At 42.4% G+C, this 21,964-nt stretch overlaps 1 protein-coding gene across 1 annotated transcript in view; it reads right to left on the bottom strand.

The window, feature by feature from the left end:
• Window positions 1-16,715, bottom strand: part of LOC118456120 (collagen alpha-6(VI) chain-like) — a 44,185-nt gene extending 27,470 nt beyond the window's left edge. Inside the window, exons 1-12 of the mRNA XM_087847675.1 lie at window positions 16,607-16,715; window positions 15,039-15,146; window positions 13,969-14,556; window positions 13,174-13,731; window positions 9,428-10,036; window positions 8,557-9,114; window positions 7,771-8,322; window positions 6,916-7,494; window positions 5,765-6,328; window positions 1,808-2,166; window positions 1,090-1,168; window positions 247-389 (exon numbers count right to left, since the gene is read on the bottom strand). Of these exons, the coding sequence (XP_087703801.1) occupies window positions 247-389; window positions 1,090-1,168; window positions 1,808-2,166; window positions 5,765-6,328; window positions 6,916-7,494; window positions 7,771-8,322; window positions 8,557-9,114; window positions 9,428-10,036; window positions 13,174-13,731; window positions 13,969-14,556; window positions 15,039-15,146; window positions 16,607-16,715 (4,806 nt within the window). The remainder of the gene's footprint in view (window positions 1-246; window positions 390-1,089; window positions 1,169-1,807; window positions 2,167-5,764; window positions 6,329-6,915; window positions 7,495-7,770; window positions 8,323-8,556; window positions 9,115-9,427; window positions 10,037-13,173; window positions 13,732-13,968; window positions 14,557-15,038; window positions 15,147-16,606) is intronic.
• Between the last annotated feature and the right edge of the window lie 5,249 nt (window positions 16,716-21,964).

Genomic DNA, 21,964 nt, shown 5'->3' with positions numbered 1-21,964 from the left:
GTCCCTTTGATTTCTTTGTTGCTTACGTTGCTTCTTTCAACCTACCATGTTTTGCACGTGGGTCCTCTTATCTCACCTCATGACTCCTTTACTGGTTGTTGAGTAAAATTCACTCACATCTTTTACATTATATGAATAACATGAACGTGGCTCCTTTTTACTCAGACTAAAGATTAAAACTTGCTTTATTTGTCATTTAGAAAAGGTAGAAACGCACTTTGCTCATGAGCAATGGGACTGACTTACAATCTGTTGGAACATGGTGCTGCCGATACTCGGCATGCTGATTATCAGCTGATCGGTGTACCCGAATCCGCGGCCAAACTCCACCTCCTGTAGCTGAGTGTGGTCAGCGCCCCTGAGAGCCACGGCCAGCAGGGCGCTGACTCCTGCAGACAGGACAACAGACTGGAACGGCGTGGCTTCACAAACACAGTGCACGTACATTTCCACTGGATCTGAATCAAGCAAACTGATTAGGTCTAGAAATATTTAGTAACTTCCCCTCGTAGATAAGATGGATCCAGTCTGATGGTGATCCAAGTGCTTTTTACCCCTCAGCTGTAAAAGGCAGTGATGTGAACGCTATAGCTCAAGCTTCAAATTGATATCATAGCTGCTTCCATTAAAATCTTTGATTAGTTTGAATCTCAGTGACCTCAGAGCCACAGTAAGTGAAGATCTTGCGGATGTAATAACTTGAGAACAAGACAACGTAGGAAATTGATATCTTAGGTGTGTCTCCTCAGAGGCTGACGGGTTGCACTAGTATTATATTCAGTTCTTTCAGCTCTCTGTCATTCCACACAAACCACTTTTTCCTGGTTGTTTAGGAAAGTTCTTGTTCTTGTGCTTCCGCTTATTCTGCTCTGCTTTAATCACGGGCCTTCCTCGAAGCCCAGAATTAAAATGCACGCAAAGGCATGCATTTATATGTTTTAGGACACACAGAATAATTTGTGCACTAACATCAGATCAAAGTACACAAGGATGTCAATAAAGATGAGCAATGAAAAGTACAGATGACACAATGAGAAAACCAGAAGCAAAGTTAGGAATGAAGTGATCTTAGTAAATGCATGTTTTTACCAGACTCTCGCAGCAGCTTTGATTCCCGCTGTAGACTCACGACGTCTTCATTGAGTCCATCAGAGAAGATCATCAAGACCTAAACGACAGAGTAAACCACGTCCGACAGTTTAATGTGGATGACGTCTCATGAAGTGGTAATGTTCAGGGCTGAACAATGAAGTCATAGAAGTGCTAAACACTGCAGCTCCTCTAATGTCCACTAGAGGCTCCATATACTCCCGTGTTATAAACAAAGCTCTTTACCAATAGCAGTCTTCATGCTAGGTAACAGTAATTAATGTAATTGAATGTAGTGTCCAGTATTTGGCTACCAAACAGCCACGGCTGCAGTTTATGTGCTAAATTTTAACAAGATGAAAAATAGCACCGTTGCATGTTAGCAACACAGGATATCAATTCATTTACTCGAAGATTTTAATGGTGGAAATGAGAACTGAAGGATTCTGAAAGGTCTAAACTAGTGCTGTCAGCGTTAATCTCGTTAAAATGACTTTAACGCCATAACCACATTAAAGCGGCAAATCTCTGTTAGCGAGTTAGCGCGGATTGCCCCGTGCGTGGGGCTGCACGGCATCAACACCTTAGAGTGGTTAGCTCATTAACGCGTTAGTGAGCTAGCGCTGTGCGTAGGGCTGCACGGCGCTAGCTCACTAACGATTATGGCGTTAACATCATTTTAACGAGATTAACGCTGACAGCACTAAACATGTCTCACCTTGACAGTAGCCTTGGATTTGGTCTTGAACCTCTCCTTGTAGAAATTCAGCAGCTCAGAGTTAAAGTAGGTCGGCTGGGACAACTTCCAACTCAAGACTTTCTTCAACACGTCTTCACTGAAGTCTGGAAAATTTGTATCATACAAGGCCCTGCCATCACTGTCTACCAAATGGAAGGCGATTTGGGTCTTGACCGGGGACTCGGGGACGCCAGAGCAGCACAAGTTATCTACTGTTGAAATATGTGAAATATGATGGACAATCTCTTCCAGGTGTTGGACGTAGTCACTGATCTGCATGTTGTTGGATCCACTCGTGTCAGTAATGTCGAATCCTATTGCAACGTCGATTGTGCAATCTGAACGTGGGAAGAGAAGCAGGGAAAGGATGTTTGTCTTTGACCTTTTACAGCTAAAGACAGTGACGTGGACAAGAGGGGCTCACTAAATCAAACAACAGGATTAAACAATCAAAGGTACTGATGCTCATGCTGGTACTGCTAACTTTAGCCACATTAGGCAATAGAGTGGGTACTGGATGATTTATGTTCACTGTGAATGCAGCACCAGCAACAGTCTTTAAATGATAAGAGGGAAAACATTAGGCATTGTGAGATTATTATGCTATTTTATGCCATATTATGGTTGAAGCTATAAGAATGTGAGAAATGGTCAGGTCACATCTCCCATCCGGATGGTTTATGCTCAAAAGTGTTTGTATGGAATAAAGAGATTGTTGATTGAGCATTTATACACCGAGTGTTGTTCTTCCTTCAGCCCACAGATCAAAGAATTGGAATATTTAACAGCATCTACAATAACAACAGCAGCTCTTGACAAACCAAGCACAAATTACTCAAACCAAAGACTGGGTGTGTTCATAGTCGAGGACGTGCATTTCACTTACTAGAGTGGGGTGAATGCACACAGCAAACCACCACCGGTAGATACTTGTAGGGCTGGACTGGGACAAAAAATTGGCCTGGGCATTTTGACCAGAGACGGGCCCACGAGGTATTATAGGTAAAGCCATAAAGCCTTTGAATCAAAACAAACACTGTTGTGACAGTGATTCTGGTATATATGTATCAATCTAATAAACCTACACCATCCTCCCTATTCTGGTATTCTAAACAGTACTTAGCTGAAACCAAAACACTGCTTGGTCAAGTTAACCTCCTGAACTATCTACAACCAAGGGCGTAGATTTGGCATGGACGGAAGGGACATGTCCCCACCAATATCCAGCGATTATTGAATTGTCCCCACCAATAATTTGATCTCTTCCAGTAATGAAAAACAAACCCGATTGTCTGTTGCTGTAACAGTAGTTCATGTTTAGAATAAAAAATCCCAGCTCACTGACCTGATAGGGGCAATAGTGTGCCTCTATAAGAGGAGTTGGTGTAGTATAACTGAAGTAATGTTGTTAAGTCCTTAAAGTCATATTCTTTTATTGTCATGACTGTATTTGAAGCTATTTTTATTTTTGTATGATACCTGATTTATATGGAATATGGCTGAAGTAAACTAAAGCCTAAAATACTTTACTCAGTCATTTGTTTAATAGTAATTTAACATTATATAATTCACATATAAAACTATGAATTTTAATTTTAAATGGTTTAAAAGCATGTAGAATAGGCAAGTATATTTCTCCTTTATTTATCAAGAAGCAAAGACAAAAAGGGGAAAAAAAGAAACGGGGCAGGGTTCGGTGGTTGAATCATCCGTCCCCACCAATGCCAAAACCAAATCTACACCCTTGTCTACAACACATGGTGGAAACCTGAAATCAAGACAGAGAAGACTAGAGATGACTTACATACATTTGACCAGAGATGGGTAATACTTACTTTACTAGTTACTTGAAAAAAGTAATCGGGATTACTATTGCAAAAACGGTAATTAGATTACCGTTACTTTCCCGTAGGAACGCTGCGTTACTGCGATACTAAAACCGTGATTTTTTGCGAGAATGTCTCATGACAGTGACGTAAGCGAGTGCGACGTTCGTGACAACAGCTGTGTGCAGATCAACAATGGATCATATATCGAGTGCAGAGAGAGTATGAGCGTGCAGCGTTTAAAGCGTGGAAGTACTGACCTTACTTTGAGTTTGATTCCATAAAAAGTGACAAAAACATTAGTGTCCGTTGTGCGTGGGAAGAAAACTTCTTTTTACAGCGAAAAAACCCCTAAACTTCCGAGCAAGCACCGAGTAGCTACGACGTAATGGGAAACTCACAGAGAAACTCGCGGATTCTTCCACTGACCGCTGCAGCACACCTGCACCAGGGTAACCCTCCGCCTACCCCACTCCTGCTTTACAGGTGAAAATAGAGCAACAGGACCGCTAGTCTTTGACTTTATTTATTTTCTGCTGTGTTTTACTTGCATCTATTTGAAAGACTGAGTGTAAACACACAAAATATTTTATTTTATGTGCTGGAATGTGCAGAAAATAGGTTTAAATATTAAACTAATTTCTTCCAGTCAGAGAATGTTGCAGATAATTAAATGTTTGCTTGATGCATAAAGTTAAAAGATTAAAACTAATAAAACAAGTTTTAAAAAGAGACTTTTCCATTTGATTACATTTTGTATGATGATTATGCAGAAAAAGTAGAATTGGGCTGAAAGATCTATCACTTTATCACCTATTCAGGTTGTAAATCGTGTTTTTAAAAAGTAACTAAGTAACTAATTACTCTTAAAAATACGTAATCAGTAAAGTAACGGGATTACATTTTTGGGGAAGTAATCAGTAATTAGTTACTGATTACTTTTTTCAAGTAACTTGGCCAACACTGCATTTGACATCACATGACTACTTCGATCGTAAGATTCAGATAATTATTTAATAAAAGCGAGACATTTTAAATGAGAATAAGAAAGAAAAGTATTTCTTTGTGCCCCCCTCTCCCTGTTAATGCCCTACCTGCCCCCTGGCTAAACTTTGCTAGACCCGCCCCTGCACAGTTACCAGCTGTCAGTTACACAGAAAAGGATCCTGGTGTTATTTGTCTCTCAGAAACACTTCATAACTTCAACTCATTCATGTCACCTAAAAGGTAAACCTGTTTCTCCATCACCTGTTCAGCTCTGATGATTCAGTAAGGACATCTCCTGGTTTCATCTTCATGTTTCCCTCTCACCACATATCCAAACCATCATGACCAGCAGCTTTACAGCTGTGGCTCCAGCAAACATCAGCTGATACTAGAAATTAATATTAAATAAATTCTAACAACAGCTGATCAAGCTTAAACGTGCTGCTGTTGTTTAGCGCGACATCCGCTGGTTTCCTCTTTCTGGTGCAAAGTGGGCGATAAACAAACAAGAGAGAAAAGCCGATCAGCTGATCATTGATCAGTTTCATGATTGGAGTAGAAACAGGAGAGGGAGGGGGGAGAATGAGAGAAGAAGAGGCAGCTGTGCAGCAAAGACACAGAATAAATCCAGCTTTGTGTCTTTATTTCATTTTAGCCGAAGTCTGGGACAAATCGCTTCCTTTTCACCTCAGTACCATTTTCTTCTCTTTGTCTACGATAAGATTGGTTTCAGAGTCGTTGCCCAAGCAAGGGGGAGGGTGCATCAACCTTCTTGGCTATAATTGGTCCAGCCCAGAGTCAATCATGACCAATAGGCTACCACCTTTCACTCTATATACCGTTACAAACAAAAATGGCCCATAAAAATGAAAAATCACCATCGGGCAGTTGCCCGGTGTGCCCGATGGCCAGTCCAGCTGTGGATACTTGTCCCCTGAACTGTGTGGTGTGAAAGCAGTTGCTGTTATAAATGGTGCCCCACATTTCGTCACCATTTAAAATACGGAAATTGGATCTTCTGGCTGTCTTGGTTTAGTCTCTCTTTTAAAGTATTCACTCAAAGATTTTCTGTTCGCCTAATTATGAAATTACTAGTCATGCACATCTCTTTTTTCCAACTTACCAATTTTGGGCTCAGGCCCAGTGTCACAGATTTCGTCAATGATCTTTGTCTTGATATTTGCCAAGCTGTCGAAGTTCTCGACATCAAAGACCTTCTCTGGCGTGCCAGTGATCTGCAGGAGCTGTAGGTAATAGACATCTCCAACAGCAATGGCGAATATTGTAATGCCCATTTTCCTGAGCGCTTCTGCGGCATCCTCCACGTCATCATGAGAATTACCATCTGTGATCAACACCAGGTTCTTGGGAACGTCTCTGCGGCCTCCATTTGATTCATGAAAGTAGTCCCTAATGTGATACAAGGCTTTTCCAAGATAAGTGTCTCGACCTTTATAGTTCATGTTACGGATATGCTCAATCATCTTCGTCTTGTCGTTGTACGTGTTAAGGTAAAACTCATGTTTAGGATCATCACTGAACTGTGCAAGTCCGACATGTGCAAACTCTTTACTGACATTGAAGTTGTCCACCACACTTGCTGTGAAGTTTAACATAATCGTGTGCTGGTCTTGCTTGATGCTGCTCGAGTAATCGAGCAGGAAGACCAAGTCTGTCTGGTTGCAAGCTGCCAAAGAAAAAGCAAGAAAGAGACATTTGATGCCATTAATACACAACTGTGCTGTGAATTTAACACTGTGGCATCGTCAGGCCTCCATCAATCAGCCAACCAAAAACCTGATGCCATCTTTGGTTAGACGTTTGTATCTATTGTGACACCGGAAGAAGGGTTGACCAAAAAATTAGACATTAATGAAAAACTTGGGAAACATTAAACATACATATATTATATAATTATTATAATATATTAATCAGAATACTTTGATCCCTAGGGGAAATTATTTTATATTATATAATATAACAAATGTCCCACATATTAAAGTGCAAATGGAAAAAGGATTTTGAAATGCAGTTTATTAAATTGGAATTCAAAAATGAATTCACAAATGCAAAATTTATTCTACAATTCATTATTTAAACAGAGAAATCTTTATTTCAATGCGCGTGGCTCTTGTGGTCCTCCATAAGACCCAGGATCGTGAATATAATATAATATAATATAATATAATATAATATAATATAATATAATATAATATAATATATAAAGCAGTTTGAGGTAATTGTTGTGCTCTGGTGCCTTTGGGACATTCTTACCTCGCTTAGTGGAATTGCAGATGACAGAAGAAATGTTCTGGTACAGAGTTTCCAAATCCTTAAAATTTTCGACAAAGAAAACTTTGGATGTGTCGTCACCAGCCATGGTCTCCAGCTCGTCCCTCTCTGCGTCCTGCACTCCGATACTGATGACTGTGATCTCATTTTGTCGCAGAGCATCAGATTCTGCTTTCAATCTCTCAGAGTCAGTAGCTGCTCCATCTGTGATCACCATGAGAATCTGAGGCACCCTGATTTCTCTCCGACCACCATGTTCAGCGTTGAAGTACTGCAGCGAGTATGCCAAAGCAGCACCTGTGTAGGTAACTCCGCGTGGTTGTACCAGCTGCTGCACTGCTTCAAGGACTTTTCCTTTGGAGTAAATTTCATTTAGAGTAAAGCTGGATTTGGGTGTGTCAGAGTAGAGAATGACTCCAAAACGAGTCAGATCTTTACCAACGGTGGTCTGGTTCACAACTGAAGCCATAAAGGTTTGCATACTTTTGAACTGTTCCTTCTTTATGCTTTCAGAACCATCAACCAGAAAAATAATATCAGCCTCTACTGTCTTTTTACAATCTGGATGAAGGAAAAAGAGGCAGAGAGGAGGTTAGCAAAGACAGAACTTTTTGTTGTCACAATAAAAACTAAAATAGCAAAACAAACATTTTAAAAGTCATTTTTATTTTACTAAATCAATCATTAACGATTCGTGCTGAGGTATTGATGGGTTTAATATATTAAAAACTTTTTGAGTTAACTGACTGAATGATTTAACACCTCCACAGACTCCACCTTTGGTTGTACCTTTTAGACAGTCACACATCACAGATGGTTTGAAACAGCCTCTCTTACCTTTCTCACAGAACTTCAAGGCCAGCTTGGTCTCTAGTTCCTTCAATGCATCAAAGGTATTCTCAATGAAGACCCTCTGCGATGAGCCACTGATCTCCGACAGTTCCTGCCTGTTAGCCTTATCCACTCCAATGGCATAGATCACCACTCCTTTGGCCCTCAGAGCTCGAGCTGGTTCTTTGACGCTATCTTGGGATTTACCATCTGTTATAACGACCAACCACTGCTTCATCCAAGGCCGCCCTCCTCTGGCTGCATCAAAATACTGTGAGACCTCTGTGATGGCCCTCCCAGTGCGAGTGCCTTTGTTCATCTGCTCCATAACATCGATGGTGTTTAGCATTCCTTCCAGGTTGTAGTGTTTGGTGAGGTCGAACTCCAGGCGTCTGTTGGTGCTGTACTGCATAAAACCAACATGCACCTTATCCAGCCCAATGCTGGACTTGCTAATGACAGATTTCGTGAAATTTTTCATCTTTTGGAAGTCTTCCTCAGAGATACTCTCAGAGCTGTCAGTTAAGAAAAATATGTCGCTTGGTATGTCTTTACAAGCTGTGGATGAAAAACAAATAGAGGTTAGTGTGGTTTTCTCTTTTTACAGTTTTTTCCCTACCTAAATCTAGAATTGGCAATTTTGAACATGTGAAAGTCCCATAAAAGAAAGTGGAAATCATGTTTACATCTAATCAAGTTTTTGAAATAGTTTATGGTCCTGTTCTCTATCCTCTCCTCTTATTATCTCAATGATGTGTGCCACAAAGCAAAGCCCAACTTAATTTAACTCACTTTCCGAACAGATCTCTCTGATGACGTCATTTTTGATGGTTTTCAGGGCATCAAAATCACTGACAAAAAACTTTCTCTTTGGATCCCCAGCAATCTCATTCAGCTCATTATCATGTGAGGAGTTCACCCCGATGGCGTAGATAATGACATCCTGCGCCCTCAGTTCTTCTGCAGCATCTTTAACTTCATCTTGGGATTCTCCATCGGTGATGACGATCAGGTACTCGGAGACTTTGTAACCACGGCTCGTCTTTGCGTTCTGAAAATGTCCTTTCATGGATGACAGTGCTTTTCCTGTGTTAGTTCCACCTCCTTTGTGAAAGATTTCCTTCACAGCCTTTTCCATTGTCTTAGCATCTGAGTGCTGTGTTAGGTCAAACTCTAGAGAGGGGGAATCTGAATATTTCACAAGACCCATGCGAACATGGTCTGGCCCAATACGGAAGGTATGAAGAAACTCAATGATAAACTTCTGCATGTCTGAGAAATCTGCATTTTTAATGCTTCCTGAGTCGTCCATCAGGAAGAAAATGTCAGCTTGGTCCTTTTGATCACATGCTGAAGAGAAAAACAAACAATGGGAGTTAGATCTTCTCACATTGTCAAAGAAAGCAAGTTTGAACTGAGCATTCAGAGTCTGAAATGTTTGAGAAACCATATTTACACCCAGCATGTTTTACAGGCTGCTTATGAACAACTATAACTTAATAATGGATGAGCGGTTTCTTACTCTTTTTTCTTATCTGGGAAATCACCCACCTTGACATTCCTCTAACACTAACACAGAGCATTGCATCAATAATGCTACTATAAAAGTTAACATTTCTCAGGGAAAACTAACGGCAACTTATCAGGAAAGCTTAGTTCAAACCTTCTTTAGTCTCTGCATCACTTTCCTTGTCCTGGACCCCGATCTGGATGATGGTGTTGCACAGGGTTGCCTGCAGAGTTTCTTTCAGGGGTTTCAGCTTGATGAAACTGTCCACAGTAAAAACAAACTTGGGGTAAGATGCCATCTTCAGCAGTTCGGCTTTATTGGCGTCTTTGATTCCGACAGCAAAAACTGTGACACCAGCTCGACGGAGAGCGATCGCAGGTTCCTTCACATTATCCTGGGATTCACCGTCTGTGATTACCACCGCTACCTTTGGGACATCCTCCCTGCTGCCCTTTTTTTCAGTGAAGATGTTTTTCAGGGCGAAGTGTAGGGCAGCTCCAGTGTTTGTACCACCTTGACGGTAAGGCAGGAAGCTGATGAACTGCAGAATGTCTGCCTTGTCTCTGAATGAGTTGAGGGAGATGTGTGCAGTCGGCACGTCGTTGTATGTAACAATGCCTACTCGGATTTTAAATGGACCAGTTTCCAGGCTGCTGATGACCGAGCGCAGGAAATTACGTGTCAGCCTGAAGTTTTCCTCTCCAATGCTTCCGGACTCATCAACAACGAACACAATGTCTGCCTTGTTAGCTTTTTTGCAATCTGTGAAAGGAGCACACTCAGTTTAGTCAACCCAACTGAAACTGTATGTGATGTGAATCTGAAGCCTAGACTGTCCAATTGCACAGCCGTTCACATGTACCCCAATCAGAAAACATGGGTGAATAAGGAAGTGCGGCTTCTACTAATGGCACGTACCAATACCTTCAGATCAGGGGACGCTCAGATCTACAGTACATCCAGGGATGACCTGAAGAGGGGCATCAAGAAGGCGAAGCACAGCTACAATCTGAAGAACACTTTGTCAGCTCTGACTCACAACATATGTGGATAAGCATTCAGGCCATGTCTGACTACAAGCCCAGCAATTCCACACAGACAGCCATGGATTTGTCCTTCCTCAATGAGCTAAATGACTTCTACGCTCGTTTTGTTAATGACAAAAAAGAAAAAGAAACCCTACCCCCTGATGACAGCATTTCAGGACGTGTGCTTTGAGCATGTGCAGAGCAGCTTGCAGGGCTCTTCACAGACATCTTTAACCTGTCGCTTGCGTGTCAGTGTCAGTGCTAAAACACTCATCACCAACTAGCCTGAACCACTATCGCCCTGTTGCTCTCACGCCCATAGTTTTGAAGTGCTTTGAGCAACTGGTCCTGGCACACCTCAAATGGTAAAATGGTAAATGGCCTGTATTTATATAGCGCTTTACTAGTCCCTACGGACCCCAAAGCGCTTTACATATCCAGTCATCCACCCATTCACACACACATTCACACACTGGTGATGGCAGCTACATTGTAGCCACAGCCACCCTGGGTCGCACTGACAGAGGCGAGGCTGCCAGACACTGGCGCCACCGGGCCCTCTGACCACCACCAGTAGGCAACGTGTAAAGTGTCTTGCCCAAGGACACAACGACCGAGACTGTCCAAGCCAGGGCTCGAACCGGCAACCTTCCGATTACAAGGCGAACTCCCAACTCTTGAGCCACGATCGCCCTCAAGGCATGCTTGCTCCCCACACTGGATCCTCACCAATTTGCCAATCGAAGCAACAGGAGTACAGAGGATGCTGTACCCACAGCGCTTCACTGTGTACTCTCACACCTGGACAACAAAAATACTTATCCAAGAATGCTGTTTCTTGACTTCAGCTCAGCATTCAGTACAGTTGTTCCCTCCAAGCTGATCACCAAACTTGTGGATCTTAGAATCAGCAGCTCCACCTGTACCTGGATCATGGACTTTCTGACCAACAGACCCCAGCATGTTAGGCCATAACTGCTCTGCTGTGTGCCGAGCCCGTTCCTCTATGACTGCAGACCTTGGTGAGTCTGCTACAGTGAAGAACTAAAGCTGTGTGGTGCTGACAATAACCTGTTCCTGAGTACCAGCAAAACCAAAGAGCTCATTGTGGACTTCAGGAGAAAGGAGACAGACACCCATGTCCCCATATACATAAATGGCACAGCTGTTGACCGGGTCTCCAGCTTCAAGTTCTTGGGGACCCACATCTCTGAGAATCTGTCCTGTTCAACTACAACCTCCAGCCTTGTCAAGAAGACCCATCAGCGCCTCTTTTTCTTGAGGACACTGAAGAAAAAACACCTGTCTGCTGTCATACTGAGTAACTTCCACCACTGAGTGATGGAGAGCATCCTGACCAACTGTGTCACAGTGTGATGTGGGAATTGTTCTGTTGCTGACCACAAGGCACTGCAGCAGGTGGTGAAAGCTGCGCAATGCATCACAGGGACTCCACTTCCTGCCACTGAGGATGTCCACAAGACGAGGTATCTATGCTGAGCACACATCATTCTCAGAGACTCCTCTCATCCTGCCAATAAACTCTTCCAGCTCCTGTCCTCCACAAGGCGCTAAAGAGCCTTCAGACTAAAACCAGCAGGTGAAGGCTTGATGCTGGTTTTAGTCTTTCCAGACTAAAACCAGCAGGTTTTAGTCTGGAAAGACTAAAAGAATCATTTGTCCTCTCAGCAGCAAAAGAATCCGGGTAACACGCACCAATTATTAAATTCTGTTCTTTTGAATTCTTTTGGCGACAAAGAAAGACTTACGACTCAGAATGGTCAAGTTCGAAAAATGATCTCTATTGTATATTTCCGGAAATGGAGACCTGTCACACGAACACACACGCTTAGGTCTGAAAGCATTAGAAGCCAGCATGGTTATGTAGTTCTGCTGCACGTCACACACACACTCAGTTTACTTAGTTCCGCTTTTTCTATACTTCCTGTTTTCTGCACAAGACGTGCAGTCTACCCTGTGACTTTTGGCCTACATTCTAACTCACAGGGGCGTTTTCCTGCACTGGACTCTATAAAACAATATAAACAGAAAATAAGCATTAAGAATATATATTTATATCGTAAAATTAGGAAGAGCTTCTTCCCCACAGCTGTCACCCTACTGAACTCAGTCTGCCGCTGAGCCTTTCCATCCACACTCACTTAAACCTCTACACTCCACCTTCCTCCTATCCTTCCCAGTGATAATTTCATTCTCAACATTCACCATATGCTTAACTTATATGTACATAATCTGTCATAACTATTTCCATCTTTTATCCTACACATATCTGTATATAATCTGCTCCTATTGCACTTACTGCTTTTTCATTTCTGATTAGATGCAAACGGTATTTCGTTTTCCTATATTCATTCATGTGTAATGACAATAAAGTTGAATCCTGATAATGCTGCAGGCAGATTTCAGGCATGATTGAGTTTCACTCACTCACCAAACAAAGCATAAAACCTAAGCAAAATATTAAAATGTTAGCCTCCATGAATAAAAGAACAGAAATGGTGGATTTCCTTCCTTCATTGAGTCTTTTTATGGTCTGCTGTGACATGCGAGTGAAAAGGCTAGGCTGACATGTTCCAGATCCAGGTTTTTGTACACCTGGATCACAGTTGATAGTAATGGGTCTTAAAGTACAGTGAACGGCTATTTAGTTTTAAAAGAGCAAATATACGTTGAAAAACGCCTCAGGTGATTTTGTGGAGACTTTCTGCATCGTTAGTTGGGATGATCTGACTGCTTCCTCTGGAAAACTCTGGCTTACTTATAATAAACCATCGTTGCATTCATAGCTGCTTCAGAAACACTGCTGTGTAGTTACTGATGATGATGATGAACCGATGGCGGCTTTCTCACCTTCAGTGACATTCTCCACTTTCCGTTCCGTGAGCAGGTCAATCAGCAGAGTTACTCTTGAAGAATCAAAGATATAGCCAGGGCTGGCAAAGCGGTCCAGAGCATCCCGTGTCGCACCTGCGTCCATCCCCACAATAATTACCCCCTCATCTTTCAGATTTTCAGCAGATCGAAACACAGGATCATCCGAGTCTTTTCCAGCCACTACAACCAAATACTGTGGGGTTCCCTGTTGTGCGCGGCCTCCTGCCTCAGCAGTGAAGAAGTTCTCCTTAGCGTAGGACAGAGCTTGTCCGAGATTTCGTGGTTGGCCTGTTTGTGAACGCAGTCGGAAACGTCGAGCAGCGGCCACGATCTGCTGCTTGGTTTGATGAGTGTTGAGACGAAAGTCAGGTCTGACGTCCTGACCGTACTGGGCCAAACCGACACGGTAACCAGACGCTCCAACTTCCAGTCGACTCAACAGTCTGACAAGCTCATTTCTAAACAGGGTAAACTGATTGGAAGCTATTCCACTGTCCACCAGGAAGAAAATATCTGCAAACCTGTCGACCAAAGCTGAAAGAACACAGAAGCAAAAGTGTTTTAGTGCATGCAGAGTTTTCACAACAAGCCTAGCGCTCATGTGATTGACTACCTCACAGTGCTCAGAGGCCCAGCTGAGGATGGACCAAGCAAAATGTGTATTTTCAGCTTTCTGTTGATTCTTGTGTCAAAACTGTATTCAGGTGCTTCTTAGTTATAATTAATCGTACAATAAAGAGATCACTGTATCAACCAATCAGCTTTCTTTACCTAGCGTCTGGTCCTCCAGACTGAGACAGACCATTTCCAGCAGGATGTTGGTCTGATCCTGGAGCTTCTGGAAGCTGACAGTGGTGAGGACGAAGCGCTCCGAGGGCCAGTTAGCCATGGTTATAAGCTGTGACTGGTTGATCTTTCCGACCCCGATGGCGAACACGATGACACCGTGCTGCCTCAGTCTCCTGGCAGGTTCCAATACGTCATCAGTGGATTCGCCATCTGTGATGACCACAGCAATCTGAGGCACACGGCGCTCGGCTCGGCTGCCGGCCTCTTTGGTGAAGTACTCCGTCCGGAGGAAGTCTATGGCTTTGCCGGTTTCTGTGCCGCCTCCTCGGCGGGTAAGGTTTTCCACCGCAGCCAGCAGGGAATTCTTGTCCCTGTGATCCGTCAGCTGGAACTCCGGATAAGGCTCATCGCTGTACTGCAGCAAACCGATCTGAACTTTGTCGGGGTCGATTTCAAAGCCCTGGATGGTGTTGCGGAGAAATGTGCGGATCTCCTGAAAGCTTTTATCATCGATGCTGGACGAGCCATCAACCAGGAAGACGATGTCACCGACGGAGACGTTTTCACACTCTGGATAGCAGCAAAAGAAAATCAGTGTTCATACACAAGTATTACAGGAAGACGACACAAAGTCCCAGAATAACATTATCAACTAAGGTCCATGAAAGAAATGTTCTGTCTCCTGTTCTCTACTATTAATCCCACTAACCCTCTACAGCACACACTATGAGCTCACTGAGGAATCAGATAGTCATGATTTGTTGTTGGTTTTTCGCTGCTTACTATTGGATGCTATACCATTGTGAAAAACGGAAAAATATCACACTTTAATGGAGTAAACACAAATATATCAGCAGAAAAATGAATTAAATTGGTGTCTCAGTTCCTTTAAAAAGGATAAAATAGACTTTTTAGTCTGGAAGCAACACCGTGCCACTGAGAATTAACAGTTTGTCTTTGAAAGCAATCACATGAAATGAGCACCTGGATTATCCTGTATCTAAACTCAGGTTTCAAAGACACAACCTGGCATGCTGCGTTCAAGTACCGACCTCTGACTGTCTGAGCAGCGACTTTACAGAAAAGTGCCGCTGTGATGAGGCTGAAGAGAAGACCTGTCCTCCCCGTCATGTTGGGACCGCTCATGTAGTCCTCTCCTCCTACACCAGCAACAAGACGGAAAGAGTGCCAACAACATTGTAGACATTATAAATTACGTGAACGTGCTTTCACGCATAATAACGTGACTTTATTTTTTAATCAGTTCATTTCACAAAGTCTAGTTGTTTGTCCAGATGAAGCTTTGCAAACCTAAGCCGTGCTGCCGTGCACGTTTTTGGGAGTGAACGTTCTCCCGTGACTCTGCCCATGGGCGGATCTACAGGGCTAGCATGGGGTGGCATGTGCCTCCCGAAAATAATAATAAGCTAGCATCAACACTTTGAGCCTAGCTACAATTAACAGTTAATATGAACTCTAAAACAGAATATATTTCATAGTGTGCCCCTCCCCCCCACCCCTCCACCAATGAAATGGTTCCTCCTGTAGCTCGGGACCAACTTTATATCTTCATGTCAGTAACAGCCGATGCTTGTGGTTGTCCCAGAGCGCATTTGAATCAACACCGTGGGCATTTTCAGATTTCACACACGAGGTTTATTGTTCCTGGAAATGGAATGAAGGTTATTGCTATTAATGCCGGCGCCTCCAAATCACATGACCGATGTATAGGCTTTGGAGCGTGATGTCACGGGAGGGGGTGTGACCAGGATTTTTGGTTGAGGCACCATATTTCTGCGCCAAACAAAGCGCTAGCAAAAGAGGAGAGAAAGCACACGGTTAACACGTACTTGCTGTGTGGTCGTAACGTTAGACACACAACACACAACCATTGTTTCTCCACCTGGAAGCATCATGAGGGTAGTTTTATTTGCGATGTGATCTGGGGTCATAACAAATTAGAACAAACATCCTAATGAGTGAATTTGCAGAACTATGTTCTATTTATAGAGTTGCTATTTGGCATTATTGCAGAAAAACTTGCCTATGAAATGGATGAAACACATTGTGACTGGTTTCCAGCGCTACACATAGCGGTTGGTCTTCAGGGTTTCTACTCCATGGGTGTACTTCATACGAGTCCACATTTCCAGTGCATGCTATTTTTGGCAAATATCGTCTCTTTGCATCTGGACACAATCTGTCTCTGTACCGTCCTTTTTCTTTTGAGCTGCTTTTAAGCATGTTTCTAACAACTGTCCTCCCAACTCACGCCAGAAATATGGCGCCGCGCTGTCTGTCAATCAATGTAAATGGGCTGGACCTTTGCACCTATTGGCTTATTGTTTACCATCGACTAGTTTTCCTGGATATCTGCTCCACGGACGGCTGCTACAGCTAGCAACAGCGTGCTAGGTCAAAAGTCACGGAGGATGGCGGACTGGTGTGAACTTCAGTCAGTTCTGCTCATTTAAGCAAATCAGATAGAGAGGGATCATTTACCAGTAGACACTGTTTTGAGTCGTTTAGATGATGTTTCTGAAATGCCTGGATGATAATTGCTCTTCAAGATGTTAGCATCGATGACAACATTGTCGAAGGTTTAAGATCAATTCAGCACCGTGTTCGTTTGGAATACGCAGAGGAAGAACTGTCTTCAAATGTTGGTCGTCCACGTCTTGAAATCCCGGTGCAGCACTCAGGACTTTAGTGCTGTCCGGGATAACCATCGGGGTAATTGCCGATATGTTTTCTGTGTCTCCGAGCACAATTAGGAGGAAAATGACGGAGGAAGGTCTAAGGTAAGTTTATGCTGTAATTGAGCACCTGTGTGATTCTGTACACAGCATTGTTTAGATGTTGACCTTAATTATGACGTTTGACATTGAAATATTATCGCTTACTTTTTTTTGGTTACTGTCTAAGTGGGGCAGCTACGGCTAAAGCTATCGGCGCCATCTCGGCGTTGAAACACGTTTAGCCGGTGAGTAGACCCACCAGCTTTCCACATTCTACTTAGTTATCACATCTTGTTAGACAACAGGGTCATTAATGCTTTAAATAGTACATAGTTGAATGTTTCATTGCTGTTTGCAGTTGATTGTTGTCTGATAACACATAACAAAGTTGATGTTAAATAGCGAGTTTATTGAAATGGTTTTGTCTATTACAGCAGCGTTTTAAATATCATACTTTCTCTGGTGTCTTCAGTAAAGCTAAAACAAGAATACATTTACATCCTTGGTTCTTTCAGTATTAATTGGAAAACTTTGAGATTTGCTGTTATATGAAAATATGAAAAAATGTTTATGTGCAGAAATTCTGATAGGTATTCCTCTATTGGAGATGTGGATTTGGATTCAAAAGTGCTGGACATTCAGCATCATCACCCAAATGCCGACTGCAGAATGATGATGGGACATCTATGATCCAGAGGCATATGCATTCAAAGTAAGTTGATATTGTTAAAATATCCAAACACCAGTTTCCGGCCTGGAAAGCATGTGTCAGTGTGGCCTTGATGTGATATTTTAATGTAGGCATCAAAAATGACTAGCATGTTCTTATCATTGTTATGCAGTTATGTTCCTGTTTGAACCAGTCTGTACACAATTCTCTCTCCTCACTAAATCTGTACAGCATCTGGATACTTACCTGACACAATGAAGATCTGTCCCATAAGCATTACAGTGTTTACAATACAGTCTTTTTGTAGTTATTACTAAGACATGATCTGTTTGTTAATCAGGATTTTGACTGATGGATTCAATGAGATGAGTCAATCCAGAAGGGGTCAAGATGCGACGGTTATCTATTAAGACTACAAGGCGTTTTCAGTACAGTGTCACTTGGTGTTCGCTCGCTCTGCGGTAGAGTATCACTTCGTGTTCCTGCTCAAACACAGCGGTGTTTCTGAGTAACTTCTTTGCTTAGCAATTTAATTAACAACTTTTAAATACATTCTTTTTTCAGAGTATAATCTTCACGCGCTTCATCCGAAGCACACTTTCTGTGTACTCACTACCTAATTTATAGCCAAAGTATTCACTCACTGTCTCTGTACTGTTTCGCTAGCTTAGCTTAGCTCGTAGCCGACTCATTAGCACCATGGCTACTTCACCTGTCCATCCTGCACTTTCTTGCTCATTGTGTCAGATGTTTAGTTACTCCTCGGCCTCCTTTAGCAGTAATGACATCTGTAACAAATGTAGCATATTTGCAGCTCTGGAGGCCAGGATTACTGAATTGGAGACTCTGCTTCGCACCCTTCATTCACCTGTAGCTAGCCAGGCCCCTGTAGCTGGTGCAGCCGAAGATAGCGTAGGCCCCGCTAGCTGTTCCCCGGCAGACCCCAAGCAGCTGGGGAAAGAGGGCGGCTGGGTGACGGTGAGGAAGAAGCATGGTCCTAAACAGAAGCCCCAGGTACACCACCAACCCGTTCACGTGTCTAACCATTTTTCCCCACTCGGTGACACACCCGCCGGGGGTCAAACTCTGGTAATTGGTGATTCTGTTCTCAGACATGTGAAGCTAGAGACACCGGCAACCATAGTCAATTGTCTTCCAGGGGCCAGAGCAGGCGACATTGAAGGAAATTTAAAATTGCTGGCTAAGGGTAAACGTAAATTCAGTAAAATCATAATTCACGTCAGCAGTAATGACACCCGGTTACGCCAATCGGAGGTCACTAAAATCAATATTGAATCGGTGTGCAACTTTGCCAAAAACAATGTCGGACTCTGTAGTTTTCGCTGGTCCCCTCCCCAGTCAGACCAGGAGTGACATGTTTAGCCACATGTTCTCCTTAAATTGCTGGCTGTCTGAGTGGTGTCCCAGAAACGATGTGGGCTTCATAGATAATTGGCAAACCTTCTGGAGGAAACCTGGTCTTGTTAGGAGAGACGGCATCCATCCCACTTTGGATGGAGCAGCTCTCATTTCTAGAAATATGGACAAATTTATTAAACCCCTCAAAATATGACTATCCAGAGTTGGGACCAGGAAGCAGAGTTGCAGTCTTACACCCCTCTCTGCAGCTTCTCTCCTCCTGCTACCCCCCCAAAAACCCATCTCCATAGAGACTGTGTCAGCTTCCAAAAAGACAAAAAACAAACTAAAAACCAGTAACAAACAACTTGAACATAAACAATTACAAAGAAAGAACAATACAGTATCCACATCTGAACCAAAGAGTAAAACAGTGAAATGTGGATTATTAAATATTAGGTCTCTCCTCCAAGTCTCTGTTAGTACATGACTTAATAATTGATCAACAAATTGATTTACTCTGCCTTACAGAAACCTGGTTGCAGCAGGATGATTATGTTAGTTTAAATGAATCAACACCCCCGAGTCATTCTAACTACCAGAAACCTCGAAGCACAGGCCGAGGGGGAGGTGTGGCAGCAATTTTTCACACCAGCCTATTAATCAACCAAAGACCCAGACAGACTTTTAATTCATTTGAAAGCCTGATGCTTAACATTGTCCACCCAAGTTGTGAAACTCAGAAACCAGTCTTACTTGTTATCATCTATCGTCCACCTGGGCCTTACACAGAGTTTCTGTCTGATTTCTCAGACTTTTTATCTGATTTAGTTCTGAGCTCAGATAAAATAATTATTGTGGGTGATTTTAACATCCATGTAGATGCTAAAAATGACAGCCTCAACATGGCATTTAATCTGTTATTAGACTCAATTGGTTTCTCTCAAAATGTAAAAGAACCCACCCACCACCTTAATCACACTCTAGATCTTGTTTTAACATATGGCATAGAAACTGAACATTTAACAGTGTTTCCTGAAAACCCTCGCCTGTCTGATCATTTCCTGATAACATTTACATTTACAATAATTGATTACACAGCAGTGGAGAGTAGACTTTATCACAGTAGACGTCTTTCTGAAAGCGCTGTGACTAAGTTTAAGAATATAATCCACCCACTGTTATCATTGTCAATGCCCTGTACCAACACAGAGCAGAGCAGCTATCTGAACGCTACCCCAACAGAGGTTGATTATCTTGTTAATAATTTCACCTCCTCACTGCGTACGACTCTGGATACTGTAGCTCCAGTGAAAACTAAGGTCTCTAATCAGAAGTACCAGACTCCGTGGTATAATTCTCAAACACGTAGCCTAAAGCAGATGACTCGTAATCTGGAGAGGAAATGGCGTGTCACAAATTTAGAGGATCATCATTTAGCCTGGAGAAATAGTTTGTTGCTTTATAAGAAAGCCCTCCGCAAAGCCAGAACATCTTACTATTCATCACTGACTGAAGAAAATAAGAACAACCCCAGGTTTCTCTTCAGCACTGTAGCCAGGCTGACAAACAGTCAGAGCTCTGTTGAGCAAACCATCCCTTTAACATTAACTAGTAATGACTTCATGAACTTCTTCACAAATAAAATTTTTATCATTAGAGAAAAAATTACCAATAATTATCCCACAGATGTAATATTATCTACAGCTACTCTTAGTACCATTGATGTTAAGTTAGACTCTTTTTCTCCAATTGATCTTTCTGAGTTAACTTCAATAATTACTTCCTCCAAACCATCAACGTGTCTTTTAGACCCCATTCCTACAAAACTGCTCAAAGAAGTCCTGCCATTAATTAATTCTTCGATCTTAAATATGATCAACCTATCTCTAATAATCAGCTATGTACCACAGGCCTTCAAGCTGGCTGTAGTTAAACCTTTACTCAAAAAGCCATCTCTAGACCCAGCAGTCTTAGCTAATTATAGGCCAATCTCCAACCTTCCTTTCATATCAAACATCCTTGAAAGAGTAGTTGTCAAACAGCTAACAGATCATCTGCAGAGGAATGGTTTATTTGAAGAGTTTCAGTCAGGTTTCAGAGCTCATCACAGCACAGAAACAGCTTTAGTGAAGGTTACAAATGATCTTCTTATGGCCTCTGACAGTGGACTCATCTCTGTGCTTGTCCTGCTAGACCTCAGTGCAGCGTTCGATACTGTTGACCATAATATCCTATTAGAGCGATTAGAACATGCTGTAGGTATTACAGGTACTGCACTGCAGTGGTTTGTATCATATCTATCTAATAGACTCCAGTTTGTGCATGTAAATGGAGTGTCCTCTTCACACACTGAGGTTAATTATGGAGTTCCACAGGGTTCAGTGCTAGGACCAATTCTGTTTACATTATACATGCTTCCCTTAGGCAGCATCATTAGAAGACATAGCATACATTTTCACTGCTATGCAGATGACACCCAGCTCTATCTGTCCATGAAGCCAGATAACACACACCAATGAGTTAAACTGCAGGAATGTCTTAAAGACATAAAGACCTGGATGGCCGCTAACTTTCTGCTTCTTAATTCAGATAAAACTGAGGTTATTGTACTCGGCCCTGAAAATCTTAGAAATATGGTATCTAACCAGATTCTTACTCTGGGTGGCATTACCTTGGCCTCCAGTAACACTGTGAGGAACCTTGGAGTCATGTTTTACCAGGACATGTCCTTCAACGCACATATTAAACAAATATGTAAGACTGCGTTCTTCCATTTGCGCAACATCTCTAAAGTTAGAAATATCCTGTCTCAGAGTGACGCTGAAAAACTAGTTCATGCATTTATTACTTCCAGGCTGGACGACTGCAATTCATTATTATCAGGATGTCCAAAAAACTCACTGAAAAGCCTTCAGCTAATCCAAAATGGTGCAGCAAGAGTACTGACAGGGACTAGAAAGAGAGAGCATATTTCTCCTGTTTTGGCTTCCTGTTAAATCTAGAATTGAATTCAAAATCCTGCTCCTCACATACAAGGTCTTAAATAATTTTTACAGTTTTACAGTTCGGTAAGTTATTTTTCTTCTTCTTTTTTAAACGTTTAAGCAGGATTTTAAACATGAATCACTACCTGGCAGAGAGTCGGCGCTTGGTTCAAGGACACTTCAGCTGGATGACGGGTGGTCAGGAGACTGTTTGTTTTTGTGAT

This window comes from Neolamprologus brichardi, chromosome 11 (assembly GCF_056152115.1).
Source record: "Neolamprologus brichardi isolate AB-2024 chromosome 11, ASM5615211v1, whole genome shotgun sequence".
Taxonomy (NCBI): Eukaryota; Metazoa; Chordata; class Actinopteri; order Cichliformes; family Cichlidae; genus Neolamprologus; species Neolamprologus brichardi.
Note: the sequence above shows the minus strand (reverse complement) of the source record. Positions and strands in the feature narration are given on the sequence as shown.